The sequence below is a fragment of the Microtus ochrogaster genome, chromosome 22, assembly GCF_000317375.1.
Source record: "Microtus ochrogaster isolate Prairie Vole_2 chromosome 22, MicOch1.0, whole genome shotgun sequence".
Lineage (NCBI taxonomy): Eukaryota > Metazoa > Chordata > Mammalia > Rodentia > Cricetidae > Microtus > Microtus ochrogaster.
In genome coordinates, this window is record NC_022023.1 from 11,226,921 (window position 1) to 11,235,502 (window position 8,582).

An 8,582-nucleotide genomic window follows, 5' to 3' on the forward strand; every position below is an offset into this window, starting at 1 on the left:
AGCTGTGCTGGGAATCAAACAGGTTGTCTGGAAGAGCAGCAGGTGCTCTCAGCCCGAGCCATCTCTCCAGCTCAGGAAATCCATTTCTGATATAGTAAGATTACCCTTTATCTGTAGCCTGCTCTTTTGGGAACTACAAAACTTTCATCAGCAATCCACTCCTATACGCAGGAGCTTCCTCCTGCTGGATTTTATGGGCAGACTCAATGCTTGTCAGGGATGGACGGTACCTGGTGGGCAACAGGCACTCCGGGAATGCACAGTAAGTACTAGCTGATCATAGAGTCAGCGTCTCTGTTTAAGTTACCTGGTTCTCCTTTACAGAGAGTCTGAGCGGCAGTATCAAATGAAGGATCTCATTTTTTTTCGAACTTTCAAAACCAGCAACAAAGACTCCTGAAACAAAACAGTAACTACGAAAAACAGAAACACTGTGGATCGTGGCTGGATTTATAAATTCTCCCAAAGAATAAATTTCTTCCCTGTTCAAAAGTGGGTAGTCTTGGGTCAGGAGATGGAAGTTGAATAGGTCTCTAAAGGCTGAGTCCTTTAGAGACTCAGCCCAGGGGGCAGAGATTCATCCCCTTTAGTGGCAGGCTAGGTATATTACCTTTTTCACCGATCCACTCAAGGACTCGAGTGGCCCCTGAAAGGTCAAACGCGTGGAAATCTTGGTACCTGCAGGATAGGGGTACAAAAGTCATACGGTGCACGACACCAAGAACTCTGCTATCGCTGTAGGATTAGCGGTCCAGGCTCTGGAGTCAGCTAGATATGGGACTGAGTCTTTTTACTACCTGTGTGTATCGGACCAGGCACCGACCCCATTCTTATCTGTGGAACTACCAGGGTTCCGCAGAGCTGATTTTCCCAAGTTGAGATGATCACTGGAAAACCTGTGTTCAAGTTAACCTAGAGGCCAGCGCAACATAACCAGTCTTCACGAATGAGCGAGCATCTGGCCTCATCACTTGCTTACAAAAAGACCGAGTGTCCCAGAGCGAGAGGCCGGGAATCAGGACCCTCCCCGCCCGGCCGTGTCTGGGCACCGCCCGCGAGCCCACCCCCGGGTCCCTGCTGCCCGCGCCCTCTCCCACTGCCCACCAGACCCGCCCACGGCCCGATTTACAAGCGCAAGGACTCCACCAGCCAGTCCTCCGCGAGCTCCATAGCAACTGTCGCTTCCGCCACTCCACTTCCGCCAGTCTGACTTCCTGGGCAGGCGCGCGTTCTCGCGAGGAGAGGGCGTGGTTTTCCGCCTAGCTGTGTCGGGAGCGATCAGTGCGGCGCGCAGCCCTGCTGATCCTGGGGAAAGAAACGGCGCAGGAACAGAGATTCTTCGATGTCAGCTCCAAGCAGGACCGGAGACATCAAATATGTCCTTGTTTTAGGATCAAGTATGTGCAGCCGAAGAGCTGTCAGTGTCCCAAAGCCAGGTACAATACAGACTCTATTGGAACTTAAGGTGAACAGTTAATTTAAAAGTTTGCGTGAATATGCTCGTGAAGGATACTTTAGGATTTTTTTTTTTTTAAAGGAATCTTGTTGGGCTAGAGATGTAGGTCAGCTGGTGGAGTGCTTGCTTGGCATGCACGAAGTTCGCTTTCCAGTACCGCGTAACTCCCACCCCACCACACACACACATACACACACACACACCGGCATGGTGGCGCACGCCTGTAATTTCAGTGCTCAGGAGATAGAGGTAGGAGAATGAGAAGTTTTAGATCATCACCCGCTACATAGGGAGTTCGAGGCCAGTCTACGTTACACAACACACTGTCAATAAAGTATCTGACACTCGTTTATATTCGATAACTGACACCCTGTACGGAGGTCCCTAGCACCAGAGAAGACTAAGAGCACAGCAGAGCTGAATTCCGGCGTGGTTCTCTCCTGTGCGTACCAGGTCCTGCACTAAAGCTTGGGATGAAAGATGGGGTGAGTGTAGCATAGGTCAGCATCGTGTAGGCAGCCCACCGTCGCAGGCAGAGACACTTTTAGGTCGTAGAAACGACAGTGAGCCAGAGCAGCCAACCCAGTATCTAACTGCCAAGAGTTGGCAATCATTCATTGCCCGGTTGGCACCATTGTGAGGGGTGATGGGCTTTCCTGAGACCACCCCATTGACAAACACACCACCCTCCAGAGTCCTTTCCCCTTTCTTCAAACGGGGGCGGGGGGGTGTGTGGAAGGAGAGGCCCAGACAGTCTGTGTAAAGAGCAGTGTTTTTATTTGCAACTTCACCAGGGAAGCAAGAAATGCAGCAGGAGAGCCTTGCTGTCTGCATCATCAACATTCCTGGTGACCCAACCAGAAATCACAGTAAGGGAGGAACACATTTGAGCTTAGGATCTTCATCCGATGGGGCCACTGCTGGGGTTGTGTTCAGCAGCTGCCCTGGATGGACACATTCTAAGCCGTGTTGTGTTCCTCCCGTTATTGGCATCACTTCTTCAGTACTGGCTCCAGCGATCCCCTGTACTGAAGGCAAAAAGAGAAGACTTGACCGTGGAGTCCACAGACCATAGGGATGTGCTGGGTGTGCACAGAAGTGGGCAGGAGTGGGCTCTCGCCTGGGTCTCTGAGTTGCCCAGAATACAGCACCAATTTCACAGGGTTGTCATGACAACTGAAGGGCATCACGGACATCAAGTCCGAGGCACACGTGCCAGTGCCACTCCTCTGCCACCCCAAGCTCCGCCCCAGACCTCTCTGATGCTCCCTCCCACTGGCCTTGGCAGTATTGCTTCCTCAGGGAGTCTCTGGTTGGTCTTGATATTTCAGGCCTTCAAAATAATGCCCCTAGAGGTGATGCTATCTCTCGCTGGACCCTGACAACCCAACCTTCTTGCTCTTGCATTTGAGGTTCCTAGGATGATTGCTGGGACTCTGCAGGTAGACTTTCTCGAAGGACTGTCTCTCCTTGCAGCACATGTGCACTGCTAGGCACAGGGTAGGGGAAACAAACGGGGTCAGCAGCAGGAACTGCCAGGGGCTCGCAGACAGGTGGTAGAGCTCCTGCTTACCAAGAGCTGGCTGTGTGCCCAGCACCATACTGTACATGGGACATAAACGGGCCCATTGTCTCCATTTGATGAAGAACATGAGGCTTAGAGTGACATTTCTAAGGCCACCCAACTACTAAGCAGCTAAGTGGGACCCTGGCATACATTTCCACCCCATCACACTGCCTTCTGCACACAGCAGTAAGTACCAAGGAGAGTGATGTGCCCTGGGGCCAGCACCAGAAGCAAAGAGTGGAGGAGCTGCCACCCAGCCAGGCAGGACCCTAAGGCTTGAGCACCACAGGTTAATGCATTCCAGCCAGTGGTGATTTGATCGCACTTCTCCCCGGGGGACATCAGCTTGATGTCTAAGGACTCCTCGTAAACCATCCTCCTGCCTCAACCTCTGAAGTATCAGGGACTGCAGGCAAATGCTCCATTCTTGACCGGGAGGGGACTTTGATTCTCACAGCTGGATAAGGAGAGGGACTGTTACTGACATCTGGTAGGTGGAAACCAGGGATGTGTTAAGCATCCTAAAGACACAGGACAGCCCCACAGAGCCTATACTGTTGAGAGCACTGGCATACGATAAAGCCTGCCGTTGGCAAGTGGACAGGAGATGGAAAGCAGGCTAGTTCTGAGTCCTGTCTCCACTCTAGGACTCAGAGGTCACAGCTTGGACCACAGCACAGCCTGGAACAGCAAGGTGGCCTTGGCTAGTGCAGTGGGTGACAACTGGGATGGACAAGGGTGTGTGGGACAGAGTAGGAAGGTCTGCTTAAGGGCTTGGACAATCCTAGTTTGTGACTTCAGGCTGGGGATGGGCAAAGAGGGACTTCTTCCCCCATGCAATCTGCTGCGTCATTTTCTGGTCTTTGGGTATTTGCTCTTTGAGCTCTGGGACCCTGGCTTTCTGGAATCCCTACTCGGCAGTCCCACCCTGAAGCCAAGCTGGGTGGCCCTTCTTCCATGTAGGTGCTAGGGTAGGGGCTCACCTGAATTGGGGAAGCTGGGCCACTGGGGTTCATGCCTAAAGCTTTCTTTAGCAGAAGGATTCTGAGCAGATCGTGACTCAGCTGCAGCCTCTGGTCCCTCTGGATGTTGGGAGGTGCTGTCCCCACCAGCGACAGGCTTGGGGGCTCCAGGCTTTTCTTGCCCATGAAGTGACCTAAAAAAAGAGGTGCCAGGGTACATGGAAGCTAGGGAGTGAGGACCCTGTGACCACAAGCAAGTTCTGGTCTAGTCCACCTTTCAGCTCTCACAGAGGGAAGACAAACGTTCCTGCTCAGCAAGAAGCCACAGACGTCTGGGTGGAGGCAAAGCTGACAGCCTCAGTTTTTCCCAACCCGCTGGAAGAAGGGTAGAGAGCCCAGGACCAGGGAGAGATGCCAGGGAAGGAAGTGGAGAAGGTGCCTTGGAGACAGATGGGCAGAGAAGACATGAGTGAAAAAAACCTAGCAGTCTGCTAAGGTAAGGGGGACCGACTGACTGACAACTAGAGCTAAGATGCTGGCCAGGCTCAGTCTTCAACTTGCCAAGTACGTGGCTGCTGGATTTGACCTGTTAATTCCCACTTGTTAAACTTGAGCCCCCAGGAGTTCTGTCACTACGAGCCTCCAGAGAGTTGAAAGGAAACTGGGGACCGAGGAGAATGAGGCACGCTAGTTGACGACCCCAAAGACTTACCGGTCGCCCAGAGGTTGCCCCGGGGGTGCACTCGGATCTTGCTGGCTCGGCTGCGGGGCTCCGGGAGATCCCAATTGAAGGGAGCGACGCCGGCAGTGAACAACACGAAGAGGAGGAGACTGCGAAGCAGCCAAGAGCCCCTTGTCGGCCCGGTCATGGCTGTGCCAAGCGGGTTCTTCTTTGGCACTCGGATATTAGTTAGCGAAGCCCGCCTTCCAGCCTTTTAAACTACTGTCTGAGCAGCGGAGCCCGCTGGAGGCGCTGAGCTCGCCCGCCCCGGTGCTCCGCCCTTCTCAGGCTCCGCCCCCAAAGCCACCGTGGGTGGTCACTGCCTCACTGGAGTTTCGGCAGAAGCCCACCGCAGTTTTAGTGCAACCTGGCGTGTGGCACCGCCCCACAGCAAAAGTGGTTCCCAAGACCCTCCTTCGCCAGATTTCTGCTATCTTGTCGTTTTTACAGCAGCCCTCAAAGCTTCTCCTTGAGGCTAAAGTGAAGCGAAAAGTCCCCCTCCTGGTAGTGTGGGTGTTTAGCATCACCTAATAGAGGAACTTCATAAAGGCATTCTGTCACCTCCTCCATCTCAAGACATCTGACCCTTGCTGGCACCTCTCTGCTTTCTTACAGTTAGCACACGCTGGGTAACCTGGAAAAGTTCTGTGCCCAGAATGGGGATAAGATGATAGGGAAGGGAGCAAGGAGCTGTCCCCAGCAGTGGTACCACTTGGAGATCCTGGTCTATCATAATGGCAGGTGGCAGACCTGCCCAGCGCGTCGGAGCAGTAGAAAGAGCACTGGACCAGGGACGCTACTGTAAAATGGAAATAACCATACTGCTTATACCTTTAAGAGTTTCACATCTTTCAGTACAACCATTATGGAGCAGCCCTGTCTTCTTGTGGAATTGTCCTGACTGGTCTTGGAAAGGATCTCCATTGTCCTCACTTAGTGAGCGGGGCAGATATGTGCTCCAACCCCTGTATTGTTGAACTGTTCACTGCACACCAACATCGGGAGCACTGTGGGAGGGCCAGGAGGGGACACCACCTCCCCACTACCAAGAGTTCATCTTCTCATTGGAAACTAGGTCAAGGTATGACTGATGGATGGGGTGTGAAGTCTCGGAGCCTTTCCTGGAACGCTCGTGGGGCCTCCTAACCTGGCCCAATAATGGTACTTGCTAGCATGATCCTTTTGAGACAAAGTCTTGCTGTGTAGCTCTGGCTGGCCTGGAACTCACTATATAGACCAGGCTGAGTTGAATTTATAGCAGTCCCCCTGCCTCAGCTTCCCAAGTGCCGGGATTACAGGTGTGAGCCACCATACTTGGTTTGCTGTCCTAGCTCCTACACAAATAGCTGGCCGAGCAAGGCCCGGCTGTCCACCACAGAAGGGAGTCTGTGATGTTCCAGTGGGTATCAGAGGTTAACACATTAGGCATTTTCCTCAGCTGTGCTCTGCCTTTGTGTGGTGTGCATGTGTGCGCACCCCCCACCACCACCACCACACACGTGTGGAGGCCAGAGGATAACCTTCAGGGTTCAATTCCTACCTTCCATCTTGTTTGAGGCAGGACTGTCTTGTTTCTGCTGCTTTGCCAAGTCATCCAGTTCAGAAGACTGTGAGCTTCTGCATTATTCTCCCATCCCTTCACAGGAACATTGATTACATGTATGTGATAGTACATACAGTTTTTCATGTGGGTTCTAAGAATCTGGACTGAAGTCATGCTTGCTGCATCAAATGCTTTTCCTGCTGAGTCACCTCCCCAGTCCCTACCTTAGTTTCTGAGGTAGGGTCTCCTGCTGAAGCTGGTACTTACTAAGACCGGCTGGCCAGTAAGCCTCTTGTCCCCACCTCCCCCAGCACTGGGATTTCAGGTTTTGGCCAACAACCCTAACTTTTTATACAAGTGCTGGGAATCTGAACTTGGGTCCTTGTGCTTGGAAGGCAAGCACTTTACTGAGCCACCACCTGGTCCCAGGGAGCCTTTCTGCGATGCTGAGGTTCTGGAGTGTGGCATAGGGGACAGCAACAGTCGCTTTCTGGCCCCGGCTTTTCCTTGCAGTCTTGTTGCTTCTCACCCCCAGCCTGACATTTACACCTCTCTGTTCCTTCACAGCTTAGCCACGGTGTTCAGATATAGCTCTCTTCACCTTCCTGCACGCATCATTCCCTCTGCAACCCCTCCCTCTCTCCCGCATCCAGCATACTCCCAGCCTCTCTGCGGATGCAGAAACTAAGGGAAACTGTTGAGTGAGCGCTGCTTTCCTTAACCGCTTGAAGGAACTTACTGACAAGCCTGTCCCTTAAGTTATTGGCAAGGGTCACCCCAGAGGTTGTTATTCGTGCGGACATTTCACCAGAGCCAGGCTTCAGGTCTGTCATGGCACTTTTGGGGCACTACCTCATGCTCCCAAAGCTGTGAGAACAGCCACAGTTCTCCCTAACACACACTCCTGTTTTCCCATGCATCGCTTCAGTGCCAATTGAGTTTTGAGTTCTCAGGAAACAGAGCTAGTGGGCACTACCTCTCCAGTCTCATTGCTCTCCTATGGGTGACCCTAAGGCCGTGTTCTGATCTCACAAGTTCACTTATACAGAAGACCGGCTCCGGGTAACTAACACATACTCGGTTCACGGCTTAGAAGAGAAAGCCAGGAAGCTGCTACTGAGCTGAGCAGACGAGAGCCAGGGAATGTTATAAAGCCCTGCAGTGAGAGCCCAGGCAGCATTCTTAACTACTGCATATAATGTTCATGCATTTAGGGGGACAGTTACATAACCAAAGTGATATGCTCAACCCCAAAGAGGCCTCTAAAAAGGTTAGATTCACTGCGGAGCCAAAGGCTGGTCTTGAACTCAAAATGCTCTTGCTTCAACCTCTCTAGTACTGGGATGTGTGCCAACATCACTCATTATCTAAGGAGGTTTAGAGACTTAGGAATCTGGTAGAGAATCTTATATTTCTAAGAGACCTGATAATCTGAGCCACCCCGAGGAGGGGCTTTGAAAATGGAGGTTTGCCCATTTGACTTCCAAAGGTAGGAAAGGACATGGCACCCAGGGCAATAACAGTGACACAGACCTCTGCTGTGCAGACCGACCTCTGCCTCTCTCCTCGGTAAATCAGGTTACTCTGAGGCTTGTTAAATAGGAAACAACAGCTCTTCCCTTTGCAGTTATTGCTGGAACGGCTGCCGCCAAAATAAAGTTCAGTCCCTTGGTGACTTCTGACTGAAGCAAGCAAGCAGCATTTCAGTGTGCTCTCTCGGTTTAGGAAGATGAGGTCGGCTCCTCTTTCCGATGAGCTGGCACACAAGTGTAATGCCCCTTTGATCTCTGCACATTTGAAAAGATGATGACGCTCAGGCTGTGTGAGGACACTAGAGAGACAGCGGAGTGGCGAGGTCGTCTGGTCACCTGCACTGAAAAGGTGCAGAAAGAAAAGGCTAATGGCACAGCTGTCCACATGGGCGTCCACCCCAGCAGGGTGGTCATCACCAGGCTAACACTGGACAAGGCCGCAGAAGAGATCCTGGAAGGGCAAGCCCGGTCCCGTCCAGTGGGAAGGAAGGAGGGCAAACACAAGAGAGGAAAGACTGAGAAGATGCAGGGGGAGAAGAACCTCATGCACAACGTTCATTAAAGACGGCTTATGTGGAAGAAAACAGGGAAGGAAGGATCGCTATAAACTGTAAAGCACTTTTAGCCGAGCACCTGCTATGATCCTAGGAAATCAGGGTATGCACGCACCAGAGCATGGCTCTGCAACATGCCCGGGACACTACTTTGGTTTCCAAAGCAAAATGCCAGCGCACCTACAATTCTTTTCTTTTCTTTTCTTTTTTTTTTTTTTTGGTTTTTCGAGACAGGGTTTCTCTGTGG

The 8,582-nt window shown here is 52.1% G+C and overlaps 3 protein-coding genes across 6 annotated transcripts in view; all 3 read right to left on the reverse strand.

Moving 5' to 3' along the window:
• Wdr73 (WD repeat domain 73) overlaps positions 1–1,405 on the reverse strand; it is a 10,804-nt gene extending 9,399 nt beyond the window's left edge. Inside the window, exons 1-3 of one of the 3 annotated variants that reach the window (XM_026784417.1) lie at positions 1,130–1,405; positions 611–678; positions 308–396 (exon numbers count right to left, since the gene is read on the reverse strand). In XM_026784417.1, the coding sequence (XP_026640218.1) occupies positions 308–396; positions 611–678; positions 1,130–1,170 (198 nt within the window). In that variant the 5' untranslated portion in view covers positions 1,171–1,405. Of the gene's footprint in view, positions 1–307; positions 397–610; positions 679–797; positions 998–1,129 lie in introns of those variants that run through there. The other 2 variants (XM_005357653.2, XM_026784418.1) reach the window with 2 other exon arrangements.
• Positions 1,406–1,940: 535 nt separating this feature from the next.
• Positions 1,941–5,922, reverse strand: Nmb (neuromedin B). Of its 2 annotated transcripts, none has more exons than XM_013350189.2 (3): positions 4,698–5,922; positions 4,007–4,179; positions 1,941–2,479 (listed from the first exon to the last, which is right to left on the reverse strand). In XM_013350189.2, exons 1-3 carry the CDS (start codon positions 4,852–4,854, stop codon positions 2,321–2,323), a joined length of 489 nt encoding a protein of 162 aa, XP_013205643.1. In that variant the 5' UTR covers positions 4,855–5,922; the 3' UTR covers positions 1,941–2,320. The 2 variants fall into 2 exon arrangements, with proteins under 2 accessions (XP_013205643.1, XP_005357712.1); XM_005357655.3 differs by having other exon boundaries at positions 1,952–2,484.
• Positions 5,923–6,259: 337 nt separating this feature from the next.
• The window catches only part of Sec11a (SEC11 homolog A, signal peptidase complex subunit), a 47,720-nt gene continuing 45,397 nt past the window's right edge, over positions 6,260–8,582 (reverse strand). The window contains exon 5 of the mRNA XM_026784337.1: positions 6,260–8,122. Coding sequence (XP_026640138.1) covers positions 7,627–8,122 — 496 coding nt within the window. The 3' untranslated portion in view covers positions 6,260–7,626. The remainder of the gene's footprint in view (positions 8,123–8,582) is intronic.

What these genes read in the sequence shown, in the direction of transcription:
- Nmb (XM_013350189.2), bottom strand. Translation starts at nt 4,854, where the DNA reads ATGACCGGGCCGACAAGGGGCTCTTGGCTGCTTCGCAGTCTCCTCCTC. An exon ending in GGGCAACCTCTGGGCGACCG is followed by an intron (nt 4,180 to 4,697) that starts GTAAGTCTTTGG and finishes CTCTTTTTTTAG; the next exon opens with GTCACTTCATGGGCAAGAAA. An exon ending in GCCCAGCTTCCCCAATTCAG is followed by an intron (nt 2,480 to 4,006) that starts GTGAGCCCCTAC and finishes CCTTCAGTACAG; the next exon opens with GGGATCGCTGGAGCCAGTAC.